Genomic DNA, 17,178 nt, shown 5'->3' on the forward strand with positions numbered 1-17,178 from the left:
CAGGCTGGCCTCGAACTCAGAAATCCGCCTGCCTCTGCCTCCCGAGTGCTGGGATTAAAGGCGTGCGCCACCATGCCCGGCCTCTGGTAAGAATCTTAAATCTTAAATTCTTTCTTAGAATCCATCTTTATTTTCCCAATGTCATAATCTACTTTTTTTTCCCAGCAAAACCACTATTAAGCCCATACTTGTGAGAGCAGCTCAGATTTGAGTAAAATAACAGGAGCAATCATGGTTTATGGTAATTTACATTGTGGTATAGTAACTTACACTGCACACACATGGCTGCGGTTAACCATCATCACATGGGAGGCACAGTTAGAACTCAAAACTAATTAGGTCGATAGGCTACATGGGTGATGTCTTACTTTTCTATTGCTACTTTATCAGCATAATCCATGCAGTTTGTAGGAGAAAAATGGTTTATTTGGCTTACAGTTCTGTAGGGTTAACAGTCTGTGGGAGCAGACTACAAGCTCACATCTTAAACCACAAACCAGAAGCTAAGAGAATCTTTTGAATACTTAAAGCCTGCTGCCAGCAAGACCAGCCCTCCTAATCCTCCCCAAACAGCCAACCGGGTAGGAACCACGTGTTCAAATACTCACTTCCTATGGGTAGGGGGATCTCATTCAAACCATGACAAGTGACATTCCTCAAGCCCAACACCTAGAGACCAGCTAAGCAGGGGACTCAAGCCCACATCTGTTTTCCCTCAGAGCCTTCCTTCCTAACCTTTCTCCATCCATTGCTGTCTTACTGTACCGGGGTCTTTTGTTAACCTACTTTTCCCTCCTCCAACAGAAAATGCCTCGCTGACTAGACCTGCCCACAAATGCAAGGGCACCCCTGAAAGTCAAGCATCAGACTACACAGGCACATCAGACCACTCTGACTTAGCCTTGAGAGCGGCCCAGGATCTTAGCAGCTGGCACTTTGATTGTACCTTGTCCTTAGATTCTGTGATGTATTTTGCTGTCTGGTTTTATGCCAGGCATTGATTAATAAGCTTCATCAAAAAGAAAACTCACTGATTCAGCCCTGGAAAGCAACTTCAGTCTTGCTCCCAGAGCCTCCAATCCATGTCAGCAGGAATCGAATAGAGACGGCATACATCCATCGAAAACTGATGTCCCCTGACCTGAAATAGCACTCCCACCGGCCACAGCCTCACCTCCTTGTGTGTAGTGTGGTCAGAGGAGGAATATAAATAGTCAGAGTGAGCCAAATGACTTTGACAGTACCCTCTCTGAGAACTGCCGTGCTTTTTGATTCTTTTTTTTTTTTTTAAATGGCAGTGATTTATGTCTGCATTGTAAGCCAAGTCTCGTAGATGAGCAAAACTATATAGAATGCTTTAAAGCCACAAATTGGAAAGAGAGGTCAGCAGAGTAATATTTTTTCACCCAGCACTTTCTTATCTTCTCCCCCCCCCACCCACTGCCTCTGTATATTTTCCTAATAGCAAATGACTGTGAAGTCTTCTGAGCCCATGGCCCTCAGGTTTGAACTGCCAAGTCAGTCTCTCACTGGAGCCCTTTACCTTTCCAGACCTGAGATTTGAGAGAACTTGGAACTGGTGGCACACCTGCGCGCAGTGGCCGTGGTCTAAACTAACAAAGTACTTTTATCAATAGCTCCCCATGTTCGTCTCCCTTTGCTGGGGACCCAGACCTGGACTACATTTCCCAGACTCCTCCTAGGTTAGGTGTGGCTGTACATGGGAGTTCCAGCCGGCGCGGAAGTGGGCAGAAGAGATGTGCACTTGCCTTCTTGGTGTATGAATCCTGGCATCCAAGCCTCCCTCCTGCTGGTGTTGCTATCTAGTGATTTGCCAATGGCCTTAGTGTCCGAATGTGTCACAATTGGCTCAGCTGAGGTGTGTGTATGGAGTGACTGCGTAGAATAGAAGCCAGTCCTCACCTCTGTCCCAACTTGGAAACAAGCTAATACTGTGTTAACCCGTTGAGCCTTAGGGGTCTGTTATAGCAGCTACCAATTCCTTATCTAAAAAGTAGCCGTCCAGAATCTCAAAATTGGAACTGTAAAAACGCCAAGAGAGGAGAAGGACTGCTTAGCGCAGGATGAAATATTCATTTCCAGCTATTGCTTTAACTGTGTAGGTCACGCTGGAATGATCTCATTCAAAGGCTTCATTCAACCTCCAGAAACAAAGCCACCTCGGTCCACTTTTAAATGGCTATAGAAGGTGGAATTTGCATTTATAGTTCTTTGGGAACTCACTTTGATGCCATCTTTGTGATTTATGTCTTAGAGGATTGTTCTGTTTTCACTCTACCACTGCTTAAAAAAAAAAAAAAAAAAAAAACAAAAAACTTTGGGGCATAAATTAGCAAGGCATGTCAGGAAGTATTTCTTTGAACCCAAGTATGAATATAATACTGTGCCATGCCATTCCCCCTATCAATAACAGTTCATCTACACTCCTGAAAGTTACATGTACAGGAATATCTTTTTTAGCTATATGTGTGAGAAGAGTGTAGGGGCCCATGTGTATGGGAAGGTGTGGGGGCCCATGTTATTACATGAAGGCAAAGGGTGATGTCATGCGTCCTGCTCCGTCACTCTCTGCCTTGTCTCAGATCTCCCACTAAACCTAGAACTACACTGCTGACCAGTGAGCCCCGGAAATTCTATCACCACCCAGCCCACAGCTGGAGTAACACTCACACAGGAGTGACTACACCTAACTTTTTACATGGGTCCTGGGGACTTGAACTCAGGTCTTCATGCTTACACAGCAAAGCTTTTACCCATTGAGCCATCTCCTCAGTCTAAGAAATGTAAAATGGCAAACAATTGTATCTGAATGCTGGAGAAGCAGGGACTGACGGATTCTGATACTCTATTAGAGTGGGGTGAATGTGAGTAATGACGGTTCAGAGAGATTTGGGGAAACAGAGTGCGTCATGCAAGATTTGGCTCCCCACCCCACGTGTGTCAAATATCCCTGTCCAAGTCCCAGTGTGTCTACATCAATTCTTAATGTCTCATTGTTTTCCTCTACTTCTGTGTCTCCAAAATGTTATACATTCAGAGATTATAAGGAATGCTAAGGCTTTTGACTTAGAGTCAAATCTATGATTTCTATTAATTCCAACATTGAAGTAAATTTTTCTGGGCACCAGTCATTACTCACCATTCATAAATCTGAAAAAAAAATGTTCTTCTGGGATTCATTTAATTCGTTTACGTTTTCATGTGCAACTTACTTGTTTCCCACGTGGGCTTGCAAAAAAAAAAAAAGCACAGGGAAATGTAACTAGCTTTCTGGCCTGTCTAACAGGACCTATCCTCAATTTCAAATTGGAAAGTGAGCATGTGGGTTTGAACATTAGGTTTTCCTTGCACGAGTACCGTGAGTCGGTTCTTAAGAGAGTGGCTGGTGGATCCCACTGACCAGGTCCAGCCTCCCATTCTGCACTGGAACTAGGCTGGATTTGGAATGTCATCCTGTGAGACATCGCCCGGTGGCTGACTCTTACTTAACTTGTGCTCATAGTCTGTACTTTTTCTCATTTGCAACAACTATTAGTACTGTTTTAAACCCTCCACAAGTTTGTCAGGACATTTCTGACTGGTGGGCACCACTGTATTGCGAGTCTCAAGAGTCACACATACCTTTACATTCCTCCTTTTTTATTAGAAATGCACCCTGGAAATTAAATGGAAGGGTAGGTTTATTTTTTTTTAATTTATCTATTTTTTTTTTAATTTTATATGGAGGAGTGTTTTGGCTACAGGTATGTATGTGCACCAGTCTGTGTGTCTAGATCCCATAGAGGTCAGAAAAGGGCATCAGATCCCTGGCAATAGGGTTACATGTGGTGGTGAGCTTCCATGTAGGTGCTGGGAATCAAACCTGGGTCCTCAGAGAGCACAGTATGTGCTACTAACCACATCACCATCTCAAGAGGATGACTTTAGACTGGAAGAGCCTCCAAAGCTAGTGGGCACAGAGAGTGAATTTTACATTCACTTTTTTTTTCTTTTTCTTTTCTTTTTTTTTTTTTTTTTTTTTTTTTTTTGACAGGGTTTTTCTGTGTAGCCCTGACTGTCCTGGAACTCACTTTGTAGACCAGGCTGGCCTCGAACTCAGAAATCCACCTGCCTCTGCCTCCTGAGTGCTGTGCTGGGATTAAAGGCATGCGCCACCCGGTTTACATTCATTTTTAAATACATTGTTTTCCTCCTTATGCTTGATTTTGTTTTGGGGCCTTCTCCTGAGCCCATGTCTCAGAGAAGCCTAGGAAGCCAGGGAAAGTTTTCAAGCAAACAACCACATTCTTATCTAGTTACCTGGAGAGTTTGCCTCGTTATTCTGGACGCTTACGAACCATCTCCCTGGCTTTTCTTTTTGTAGCCTTTTCTCAGTATATTGCTAGCAATAACTAAATATTTTGCATAAGTAATATCTTCCCTGAAATAGAATCAGGGTTAAATGCAAGGAAATAGCTACCAAAATAGGGAGAAGATGCTTTTTATTAATTTTGAAATAATTGCCTATATGTACAATTAGAGAGAGTAGGTTAGGCTTTTTTAATCAATAGTAATATAATTAGGAACACACCGGTTGTTAATTAGGTCTGATTTCACACTTAGTGGAATAATCCATTTGTCACAGTCAGGGGATTTGAACCTGCCCTCCCCTGGAGCAGCAAGGTGTTCTTTAGATTTTCTCAGGCACTTTCTCCCCAGCCTCCTCCTGGCTTGCATTTTATTACAGTTATTTACCTGGCTTCTCTGAATATCACATCAGCTCCTCGGGGGGGTGGGGGGGTGGGGGGAGCGTACTTTGGGTATTTTTGTTTTTCCCACAATAACTGAACATCAGGTCTGTTGAATATATATATATATGTGCTGTACTTGGTAAAAAGTTTCAAAGCCATGGTGCTCACCCGATTTGCAGGTGACCAGGAGGAGCAGCTGGTCAGTTGGCTATCAGAATCATAATTTTAGCAGCCTCCCCCCAAAGGCTGAAAGTCTAACAAACATAAATATCAACTCTTAAGACCTAGTTTTGAAATTCAAAATGAAGAATTCGATAGGTTTGTTAACTGCACATTACACTCAGCCGAAGAGAGACTCAGTGAGCTGGACAAAAAACTGAGCAGAAGTCACCCAAAATAAGTCAGGGAGTAAAAGCAAACAAATGTAATTAAGAGGCTATGAGGTGGCATATCAATTAGCTAAGCCTCTCTGTGACAAAAAAACCAAGATATACAACTTAAACAGAGAAAGGCTTACCTTTGGCTCCTGGTTTCCGAAATTTCCAATCTATGACCACTTGTGTCCTTTGTCCTTGTGACTGTCAGTGCATGGTGATGCAGACCCTCTCATTTTATGACAGTCAGGAGGCAGCGTGCAATAAAGACATGTTCAGGTCTCAGGATCACCGTCAAGGAACGCTAGCGACCTCACTTCCTCTAACTTGGCCCCACCTCTGACCTCACTTCCTCTGACTTGGCCCCACCTCTGACCTCACTTCCTCTAACTTGGCCCCACCTCTGACCTCACTTCCTCTAACTTGGCCCCACCTCTGACCTCACTTCTTCTGACTTGGCCCCACCTCTGACAGTTTCTCCTGCATCCCAAGGGCACCACCACCCAGGTGTCAGGTCTTCGTGAGTCCCCAGGGGACACTCTAGGCCCAACTGAGAGGTAATTAGGAAGTTCTAAAATGATAAGAGATGAAGGATGAGGCAGAAAGAATATTTAAATATAAACATATCGATAATTGTCAAAATAAATGAATAAATAAAACCAAGGACTCTAGAAAGAGATCAAATTCCAAGCAGAAGGCACTACAGGTTTTCAAAGACAAGGGCAAGTTCTAAAAGTAAGATGTAGATTACCACCAGAAGCAGAAATCGTATTTTAATTACTGTTTACAACTCGAGTCTCTCTTTTTTTTTTTTTTTAATTGGCATCTTGACCTCACTTTGACATCTAAGGTTTTCCTCTAATGCTGGGATGCAGGATGTGAAGGACCAGTAAGCACAAGAACTGCATTCCCTTTACCCTACATAACTCCAGAGAAGGGACCAAAAACAACGTATAGTGGGTCAAAATGAGACAAACCTCCACCTAATACAAGGAAGAAGCATCAAATAATCTGAGCTGTGAGAACCAGAAGTAAATAAATTACCCCACACAAGAGTGAATCCGCTAATGTCAAAGAGTCTGAATAAAAGACTGATAAATGCAGTCACCGATTTTTAGTTTACTTTTTGAAACAGGATCTTGTTATTCAGTTCAAGCTGGCCTTGAACTCTGGCTCCCCCTGCCTCCAACTTCCACATGGTGAGAGTATAGGTATACACCACCATAGCCAACTTCATTTGTCAAATATTAATGAGGTGTCTGCTGCAGACACTGTCTTGTACATGCAGTGTAGCTATTACTATATCCTACTAAAGATACTTAGGATATATTTGTTTTAAAAAAAAAGGTTAAAGACACAAACCAATGGAAAACCCCTCCTGTGTATAGCTTATATTCCACTGCAGGGGGGAGACCATGAGTATGATAAGTCAAGCGTGTACTATGTTAGAAGACAGGAAGTTGATGAGGAGAAAAATCTAGAACAAGGTGAAAGCGGCCGGAGATGCCAATGGTGGGTTAGCCATTTCCAACGTGATGGTCAGAAGAGGTTTGCTCAAAGTCACTTCCAACTCTGAATCGGCCTTGTAATGGGTTTCAAAAAGAAGCTTAAAATTTTAGCTAATGAAATTCTTTTTTAATATGAATATTTATTTATTTAATGAAATTCTTTCAATTCTGATAAAAACACGGTAAAAGCTGGGGTGACTTCCCATCATGTTTATTTAAAAAGCCATTCATCTTCACTTAAATTCCACAAACTTCTCCTCAGAGAAACATTTCTTTGAAAATTCCAGAAGGAAGGCTGGTCCCTCCCATTGGTATCTCAGACTCACGAGGTTAGAGCAGCTAATTAGTAAGAAAGCTGGCCAGAGCCCCAAGTTGTCGTCATGGGGAGGAGACACAGCGAATCTTGACGCAGCAGTCCGAAGCTGACGGGCCGCCCTGCTCTTCAGACTCGGGCCGCTATTTGAAAAGGGAAATTAACAAACATCCAGCTTCTTAGGTTCTTAAAAAATTAAAATAAAACGATAATGTTTGTCTCTGAAGTTGAGTTCTGCAGTGCGGGCCATTTGAAGCCGAGGGTTTTGACATATCCAAGACATATCCATTAACTTGTAGTCTTCTGTTGCAGGCAAACAAGAAATCCCTTTGGACGGTTAAACCCAGTGAGGGCGCAGTTCCTGCAGAAGATGACATCCCACTGACGCTGACTGCCAACCTGGACGACATAGTGACATTCAAAGACACGGTCATCCTGGAGATTAAGCATAGTAACACCTATCGGATCCCCATCCAGGCCACCGGGATTGGTTCTACCATTGTTTCCGACAAACCGTTTGCTCCAGAACTCAACTTGGGAGCGCATTTTAGGTAGGGGAATACCATGGGGCAATCGTATAGGTAATTACACATGTCTCAGTCTTAATTAAATGGAACTAAGCCCCCTCTATCCCTCTCCTAGCCCCGCCCCCACTCTTTCCTTCCTTGGTGAATGTACCGGATAGTCACAGCTTGGTTACATCTGCTACAAGAAGACATTTCCACACTGTCATCCCATGCTCTAGTTCCCTTTCTGTTACTGCGGTAAAACAACTTAGGGGAGGGTTAATTTCTCCTTGACACTTCCCTGTCACTGTATATCATTTGAGAGAAGTCAGAACTCAAGTCAGAACATGGAGAAATGCTGCTTGCTTACTCACACTCAGACTCTTGCTTAACCAATTTCCTTAAACATCTCAAGAATACCTTGCCTAGGGAATAGTAACACCCACAGTGGGCTGGACCTCTGACATCCATTACTTAATCAAGAGTAGATCTCCTAGACACATGCCCGTAGACTAACATGATCAAAGCTATTATTTAAGTCTTTCCAACTTGGGCCCAGCAAAATGGCTCCCACAAAGACGGGTGGCGAGAAGAAGAAGGGAAGGAGGGCCATTCTGCCATCAACGATGTGGTGACTGGAGAATATACCATCAACATTCACAAGCGCATCCATGGAGTAGGCTTCAAGAAGCATGTTCCTTGGGCACTCAAAGAAATTTGGAAATTTGCCATGAAGGAAATGGGGACTCCAGATATGTGCATTGATACCAGGCTCAATAAAGCCGTCTGGGCCAAGGGCATAAAGAATATTCCATATCACATCTGAGTATGTTTGTTCAGAAAACATAATGAGGATAAGGAGTCACCAAACAAGCTCTACACATTGATAACTTGCGTGCTTGCTACCACATTCAAAAATCTACAGTCAGTCAATGTGGATAAGAATGAACCTGCTGAATGTCAAATAAAGTTGCAGAACTGCCAGGAAAAAAAACTATTATTTGAGACTCTGCTTTTTTTTTTTTTTTAATGACTTTCTGTCTTGTTGCTTTTTGTTTGTCCTAAGATTCTAGGCTGTGTAAAGTTGACTTTTGATGTTAGGTGATATTCTCCAGGCTAAAAAAAGGGGGGTAGTGACTACTTTATGTTAGATTCAGAATTTCTGCATAATCTTCCCTCTCTGATTTCAACACACCGTTCATCCCTCTCCACAAATGGAGAAAATATGGACTCATCTTAGTGTAACCTTTGAGTCTACCTAGAGAGGTAAGTCTTTGCCAAAGTAGCAGACATTGCAGAGCAGTCATTTTAGACATCATATTTCTTCTACTTGCCTTCCTATCACAGCACCAATGGTCCCCTGACCACCCAGGAAAAGCTATAGGGTCTGACTATTTCAACAATAGGCAGTGCAGCAGAGACCCCCCTTTGAGCAGGGTGATCCAGTATGGCTATACAACCCCTGAGGTTTGAGTGCAATGGGCGGAGGATATGTGTGGAGATTCATTCCTGGTTCCGCAAGGGCAGTATGGAGTTATCAGTCATTGACTCCCAGGGCTTGGCTGGTTTGTGGTTCTCAGCTGCTGTGCTGAGAACACACCTATGGTTGCCACTCTGGCCTTCTGATGTACCAGTCCTGAACCCAACTTACAGGCATTATGTTCTGAGAAGTCCTTCCCACAGCCCCATCTACCCCTCTTTTCCTCTGCTTTAGCTATTAAACATGGCTCTTAACTGAAAAGTGCGACAGGCAAGAGCAACATAAGTAACAACCCAGAGAGTTGAGAACTGTGTGTTTTTTGCACATGTCCAGTTGTATGTTTTGGTTGGGTAAATATCAAAACTTTCCTTTCTACTTTATCTCTTGGCCATAAGGAAAGGCACTTGTCATTGTATACTAATGCTTCTCCATGAATTCCTTATGTGATCACAAATCTAACTATAGAAAACAATATTCTTCACACCATGTCTAATTGCTTGAGATTCTTCTGAATCTATAAGTAGCATCAAGTATCCCCTACCCAAAGGATATGCCAACCCTTGCCTGGAAATATGAGGGCTAGCTAACAGTTTTTATGAATGTGTAAACAAGCCGAAAGAACCAGCAAAAGCCTTGACAGGTCCACCGAAGCCACTGCCGGTCTCTATGAAGAAGGTTCTGTTAGCTTGCAGCCAGGATGTCTCTGGCTCTTTTCAGAAGAGTGTATAGAGGCAGGTAGTTATGCCTGAGATTGGATGGCCCAAAGGTCTAACATGATATCCTTTAGCCCTTTACAGAGGAAGTTGGCCAAAACCTGTACTAAAGGAATGCCTATATGCCACCCCTTTGTAGTTGCAAATTTTGGGGCAAATCTCTTAGATATTTGGAGTTTTTTTTCCCTCCCATCTTAATATGGAAGTTAATATGGTTCTGGTGGATGGTTTCTGGGATTATTAAAATCATACTGTAAACAAGTAACAAAGGCCAAGCTAGCTTATTAATATTATATATGTTTACTTTTTCTCCCCAAAACTTACCATTGGTCATAAAGTTAAATTGTTGGGTGGAGTCTATTCTGTTGACTCTGCCCCATGAACACAAATTCTTAGAGACAAACATTTTTACCTGACGACTGAAATTACTTCTCCTGATTATTTATTTGATGTCGCAACTTACTTGTGAGATATATCATTTCCTGAAGTCAAGCAAATGGGGTGAAATCTCAAAGCCTAATAAAATCTTAAAAGAAAAATTAGCAGTTATAAGATAAAGTTGGGTGTTTGTTTTCGTTGTTGTTGCTGCTGTTTGTCAGAGACGGTCTCACTGTATAACCCTGGTTGACCTAAAACTCCCTATGTAGGCCAGGTTAACCTTGAATTTATGGTGATCCTCCTATCTCAACATTGCAAATGATGATATTACAGGCATGCAGTACCTTGCCTGTCCTTGGATGAGCTTCTTTTCCTTAAAGAAAAATATTTTGATTAAGTCTATAAAATGGATGGACACCCACACGTATGCGTGTACACACATACACACACACACACACACGAACACACCACTTTAACTTCTTCCATTATATCTTAGAAACCCCAGATCCTTCATAAAGAGCTAAGCAAATAATAACATCTTTAATAAGTACCCATGAAATAGAGAAAAAATGAATTATTGAATGAAATAGTTACAACTTGAAGGCGTAAAGAAACGAGGGGAAAAAAAAAGTCTGAGAAAAGTGTCTAGCCTAGTTGGTGTTCTGTTCTACTTCAGTCCGGCCCCTCCATCCTGCCAATGCTTAATAGGGATGCATTGATCACATTGAACTTCAAATAAACCCACCATCACCACACATATCTCAATCAGGAAAAATGTATTCAACATGTTTCAAAAGCAGATTTCTCCTCCAGCTAGTGTGCTTTCCTTCCCTTACCTCGGTACCATTTCTCATTAATGCTGTCTGTGTATCCTACAGTGGGCCCGACCTGATGGGGGAGACAAAGAATTGGTGGGCCACATTCCTGTGGCCCTTACCTAGAAGTGGTAATTCTGGGATTGGGAGCCCTTGAATCACACTACGAGTTCTTAGCAATCTTGTGACCTAGACTCCCCGAATGGTTGCTTTTGTTTTTGCTTTAAAGGAATGTCTTCTTTGGGTGCCCATTCTGTAAGTATTTCCAACAGAATAAATCTAAAGAGTATAGAGTCAAACCCAACAGCCACTCAGCACCTGCCCTTCCTTTCCAGCCTGGATACCCACTATTACCGCTTCAAGCTGACCAACAAAGGACGCCGAGTCCAGCAACTGTTCTGGATGAATGATGACTTCCGCCCCAAGGAAAAGCAGAGCAAGAAGGAACCGGGGAAAAGGGGCTCTACTTCTAGTAGCCGTCGCCAGTCCAAGGCCTCCCAGGAACCCACAGATAACGGGAACCCTGTGTTCCAGCTTTACCCCGTCAGGATGGAGTTGTACCCGGGGCAGACGATTGACGTGATCCTCGAAGGCTATTCCGCCACGCCCAAGGTGAGAGGAAAGTGTGTTCGAAAGCTGGTTTTCTCCCAAATAAGTCCCTGCTGTACCCTATGTGTTTCTTGGGAAGGTCCCTTGGCAATCAAAGGATGACAAGGGATGTGGTTTCTCAAAGGCTACACACAGCCCTTGGTTACCATGACAGCATTCATTGCTTTCAAGGTTCAGCTCCACACAGTTTTCCCTTTGTTTCTATAGCTACCATAACCCCAACCTTAAAGGACCATCTAAAGCATGTCCTCATTACAGCAGTCAAGACTAAGCAGCCAGCTAATCCCCGGTAGGAAAACGCCCAGTTTTCATTGCAAGCAAATTTTCTTATTAACTCTTAGCAATCTTTTTTTTTCTCTCTCTCTCTGACAATAGCATGCTTTTATAGATGTTCTGACTGAACATCCCTGATTTCTCTTCTTTTCTTTTCTCTTCTTTTCTCTTCTTTTCTTTCCTTTCCTTTTCTTCTCTTTCTTTGCTTTTTGCTTGTTTGTTTGTTTGATTGGTTTGGTTTGGTTTGATTTGATTTGATTTTGCTCCTTTGTTTGTTTGTTTTGCAACCTTGCCTGACTAAGTGACACCCCATTTAAAAACAGCATGTTTGGGGGGACTGAAGAGATGGTGCAGTAGTTAAAAGGCACTGGCTGCTCTTGCAGAGGATCTGTGTTTCAGTTCCCAATACCCATATGGCAGCTCACAATCAGCTATAGAATTCCATTTCCAGAAAACCGAACACCCTCTTTTGACCCTTTCAGGCACCGGGCCACATACATCATACACATATACACATGCAGGCAAAGTATTCATAGACACACAATTTTGTGTAGATGAAATAGCCACGTTACTCTCCAGCAACAGGCCTTCTACTTTTGTATACATCAGTGCCACACATTCAACCTAGAACCCATAACCATATTGGCAATGTGTATCTCTTTATTACAGTCCCTTGTGGCATTTAGAAATCATCAAATACCTTTTTAAAAAAAATTGAAATGACCCAGGAGTTTTCCCCATCCTAGAAACACAGACTCTCCAGGTGAGATATGATGTTTGCTTAAGCCCCTCCGTAGGAGGCTTTTGGGGAGACACTGAATTTTCTCTTTATAACAAGAAGCAATAAGAAATTGTCTTCTGGAGATAATGCGAGCCACCTAGTCCATCGGCCAGCGTCTTTAGGGTCACAGATCCCACCTTATTTCCTTTATATCATTTCTTCACAAAGTATTTTCAGGTAGAACACATCTTCCCAGCATGAAGGGAATCGAGGTAGAGGGAACCTCTGCCTGGGGAGTCTTACACACTGTGTCCCTTTTCTCATTATTTTGACTGAGAGTGTACCATGAGATAAACACTTCTGGGCACTACAGATGTAAGGATGAATGTAATACACGCTCTAATCGTAAGACATAGTCTGTAGTATATAGGAGCATATTTCTAATGTAATTACCAAGAGTAAGCATGTTTTTAAGAAACTTTAAATCTGGCTCACCAGGGAACTGAATCCACTTGGAGCTTTGGTGAAAGTATCCCAAAAATGGGCTTGCAAATGGTTAGGATGTTGAGTTCGTTAACAGCCCAATCGTGAGGGCTCATCAGTCCAATCTGTTTATGGCATAGATTTACTCTTTGGTCCTTTCTGTGTTATAAAGCTCTGGCCATCTTGGACCCAAAGACATATTCTATTGTTAAGTCATTAAGTTTGCTGAAGGATGGTTGTTTCACAACTGCTGGTGTGTGTTGTACACAGAAAGTCAAAGAGAAGCTGGTGTGCCAGGCCATTGTCGGAGCCCAGAAGGGCAAAAGCTTGCTGATGTCTGTGAACATCATCTGCGAGTTTATAGCTCCAATCATCCAGCTCTCCGCCAAGCAGCTACTATATCGACTGGAAAAGGTCAGTGGGGCTGGGCTGCAGAGGGCTGGATGTTCTAGCCAGAGCCAACATGGCCATGCTTTCATGTTAGAAGCTTAATTAACTGGCATCCTGTTAACACCTGTCACCAAGACAGTGTTGTTTTTCTTCTCAAGCTTCAGAGGCCAGTACACATTTAACTGAAAATTCCAAATGTAAGCCATTTCTTCACATTCAAATGTAATTCCATTCTCTGAAATGGAAATCCTGTTTCCATCCTTCCTGGTGTCTAAGACCAAGGGGGAAAGGGTACATCGGTGCAGACGATGCATGAAAGCATGCAGATGCTCCACCATTTTGTCTTAGGTAGAGTAAATATCACTGCAGAGAAAGGGTTGGAATAGAATCAGCGACAATTATAATAATTAGTAATAGTGACTACCCCCTACTGATTACGATTGCTAGGCATCCATGCTCAATGACCTACATCTTTCCAGGTGTCCTTCACAAAAACAATCCCACCATGAGAGGTTCCATTACCGTTCTTGTGATACACTTAAGGAAGCTGACACAGCCCCTAAGATTGCTACGGAATAAGTAACCAATGAGTAGATCATCTGTCCTAAGCTGATGGCTGCATTGGTGTTGAAAATCTGGTGAACTAGGCAGACACAGTCAAAGCTGAGAGACTGGTTGAGGTGACGGACAGTACACAAGTTAGGGAATATCACGGTTTTAATCCCAGCAGTAGCCGGGTTGCACGTGTGTTCATTCCGAGTTTACTTCCTTGAGTGAGTGCCCCAAGTTGAGATTGAAGTAAAGGCAGAAGTGAGTCTGATCACAAGAGAAGAGGAAAGAACTCCAGGTGGAGAGGCCTCTCTGTTGGGGAAAAGCCCTAGGAGCATATGAGAATTGAAAGGTGACCCCAGACAAAGAACCTGTCAAGAACGTCCAAAGTCATCCTGGAAAGAGGTTATTCCAAGGATGATGGAGGTCTCTTGGAGAAGGGGTAGAGGTCAGATACCCTAGGCATGCCTGCTAGACCTGTTCGGGACTTTGGGGTTCATTCTGGGAAGCTGTTAAAGGGCTTCAAACGAGAAGACAAGCGTGGTCAAGTTTATTCATTAGAATAAATAATTAGAATGTTGAATGCGCAGCAAGACATTTATTTATTTATTTGTTTATTTATTTATTTATTTATTCAGACCTCCTCACATGGCAGACACTGTCAGATGCTAGCAGTACAGCTGTGAGGATAGCTCTTCCCTGGTGAAGCTCACAGCCTACTGAGAAGACCAAGCATTGACCCATGATCTCTTGCTGTCCTAGGAAACTATTGTGTATGACTGTGCCTTACCCATCACAGGGGGATCAGCTGGGCTTCTTTTCATCACCTCAAAGTTTACAGGAGGTCACTCAAGACCATTTATTGCAGTAATACATCACATCATATGTAGTTCAGTAAACATGTTGAACACCCCATGGGCAAGGTGCTGTGTTAGGATGTGAATAAAGGAACATTACAAAGTCCAGGGGCTCGGAGAGATGTACAGGTTCAATTCAAAGCAAAGTTTTGAATGCCTATCACGTACTAGGCACTTAGAGCGCATAGAGAGGAGAAAAGATTCTGGCTTTGCCAGCTTGCAGACCACATGGGTGTTAAGTGAGGGTTTGGGTGGCAGCGGAGCTACCCATGAGGCTGACAAACCCCACAACACACTGAACATGGCCAGGCTCGAAGAGAGCCTGGGAACTCACTGCTGTCTCTTCGTTGTAATCAGAAAACATGTTTATCTATTGGCAAATAGCTACCCTGAATTTTGTGGCTTCATCTTTTCCCTGGAAACAATTATTCGGAGGGCTTCGGCAAGGATTTATTGAAAGCTGTTCTGTGCAAGACATTATATGTCAAATATGCAGCCCAGTTTCTTACTCAATTTTTCTAAGCCCATTAAACACTCATAGCATATGCAGTCAGTGTACCTCTTCATCTCTGTCCTGCCTCATGGCAGAAGCAGGCTAACATATTCTTGCTTTTTTCCCTGCTGTTGGTTTCTGCCCATCTTTCCTTCTCCCTAAATTTCAGAAGCTTAAGTTCTCTTCTGCCATGTTTTCCACCGCTCATCCCCTGACCATCGTTAGAATTTATCAGTAATGATGAAGAAATACAACATGCACAAGAGGCCCGTGAGGGTTGGGTACGCAGATTGAATTGTCCGGCCTGCAAGCATTCTGACTGTATGCTGTTGGCACAGGGCTGTGTGTCTAGTGTGGTACCTTAGAATATAAAGATATCAACCCTGCCTGTGGAAAGGGGGTTCTCTCTTCTCACTCCATCAGCTCTATGCCGTTTGTATCGTTCATACACCATAGATACGAAACAGCATCTCTGTGGGATTGAAGATGCCAGCTGAAACTTTCAGTCTCCTTGCTTCACCAAGTTCCAGCAGCAGATTCTGTCTACTGCTATCTGGGGAGACAAACAGCCCAGAGAGAAGGGGTCATTTTAATATAGATTGGCTTCTCTGGACTTCGGTTTCTTCTCATCACTAACCTCCAAATGGCCTTGTGCCAAAACCAACCAAGTGTGGCTTCTTCACTTCAGAGCCATCTGCAGTGATACAGCAGCCTTCAGGGAAGGTCACCACATGGATGGTTCTCTGTGAGGCCTGCTAGTCAGTGGGCCTGAATATGCTGCTTTCCCCCTCCAGGAACTCGTACTACAAAGGGAGTCAATGTCTGTGTTCATTCTTAGAGGAAGAGAACCAAAGGCTGGCATCGTGGGACAAGTCCCAGGCCAGACTTCTGACATAACCTTGGAAGGACATAGGAGCTGGTGGAGTATCACCAAAGCAGAAGCCTGAGCCCAAAGATACTAAGGCAGCCAAGCCCACTCAGGGCTCAGGAAACCCAAGAATCATAACGGGAGGAAAACAGTGTTGGAAGAACAGCTGGAAGATGCAGTCAAATCAAAATATGAAAGTGGGATTGGGGGCAATCAAACTGAGTGAGGAGGAAACACAAGTCAAAATGTGGAGACCTTTTAAAGGGCTACATCATTATTGTTGTTGTTGTTGTTGTTATAGCCAAAATGATCAAACTTTTTAGAGACTTAAGACTGAGGCTTCTGACCACCTCCTGCTGATGATGCTAAAGGTCCCCCTTCTCAGGTCACCCAAAGATTAATGCAGCCTCCCAACATCAGAATGTGGAAACTCCACTCTGAGCAAAACATCTCACTTGAGATCCATTCCAGGCCTTTCTCTGTGGAACAGTGCGGTCCAGCAGGCCTCACAGAGCTAGACGGCTCTGTCACCTCTTCCTCAACTGGGGAAAATTCACAGGGAAAAATGTATGAGTATATGCCAATAAAACAAGATAAGCATGTCTGCAAAGTGGCTATTTTAAGCATAAGGGGAAACATCACATAAGAGCAAAATGTTTTATTTGTTATATCAATTCCTCGTGTCTTTCATAAGATATCAGATTTATTAGACTTTGTTCCATGGTGACATGTCAATGTGGGTAGTGACAGTTTGATCGAGTGGCTGGGTTTCTGGGTTTATTTTGTTTTAAATTAAGCAACAAGAACCTCTCAGAAATCTCTGTTTCCTGGGTTATATAAGCTCATGTTTCAGAGTCCTAGCATCCCTCCTTCTGCTCCACTTCTGTAAACCTCCATCCAGGGAAATAAACATCTCTGTGAGGTTGGGGTGGTGAGGGTGTGTGTGTGTGTGTGTGTCTGTGTGTGTGTGTCTGTGTGTGTGTGTGTGTCTGTGTCTGTGTCTGTGTGTCTGTGTGTGTCTGTGTGTCTGTGTGTCTGTGTCTGTGTCTGTGTGTGTCTGTGTGTGTGAGTGTGTGTGTGTCTGTGTGTGTGTGTGT

The 17,178-nt window shown here is 43.1% G+C and overlaps 1 protein-coding gene across 1 annotated transcript in view; it reads left to right on the plus strand.

The window, feature by feature from the left end:
- The window catches only part of Hydin (HYDIN axonemal central pair apparatus protein), a 307,836-nt gene that overhangs the window by 138,117 nt on the left and 152,541 nt on the right, over positions 1-17,178 (plus strand). The window contains exons 18-20 of the mRNA XM_021171126.1: positions 7,259-7,497; positions 11,174-11,450; positions 13,195-13,338. Of these exons, the coding sequence (XP_021026785.1) occupies positions 7,259-7,497; positions 11,174-11,450; positions 13,195-13,338 (660 nt within the window). The remainder of the gene's footprint in view (positions 1-7,258; positions 7,498-11,173; positions 11,451-13,194; positions 13,339-17,178) is intronic.

This window comes from Mus caroli, chromosome 8, assembly GCF_900094665.2.
Source record: "Mus caroli chromosome 8, CAROLI_EIJ_v1.1, whole genome shotgun sequence".
Lineage (NCBI taxonomy): Eukaryota > Metazoa > Chordata > Mammalia > Rodentia > Muridae > Mus > Mus caroli.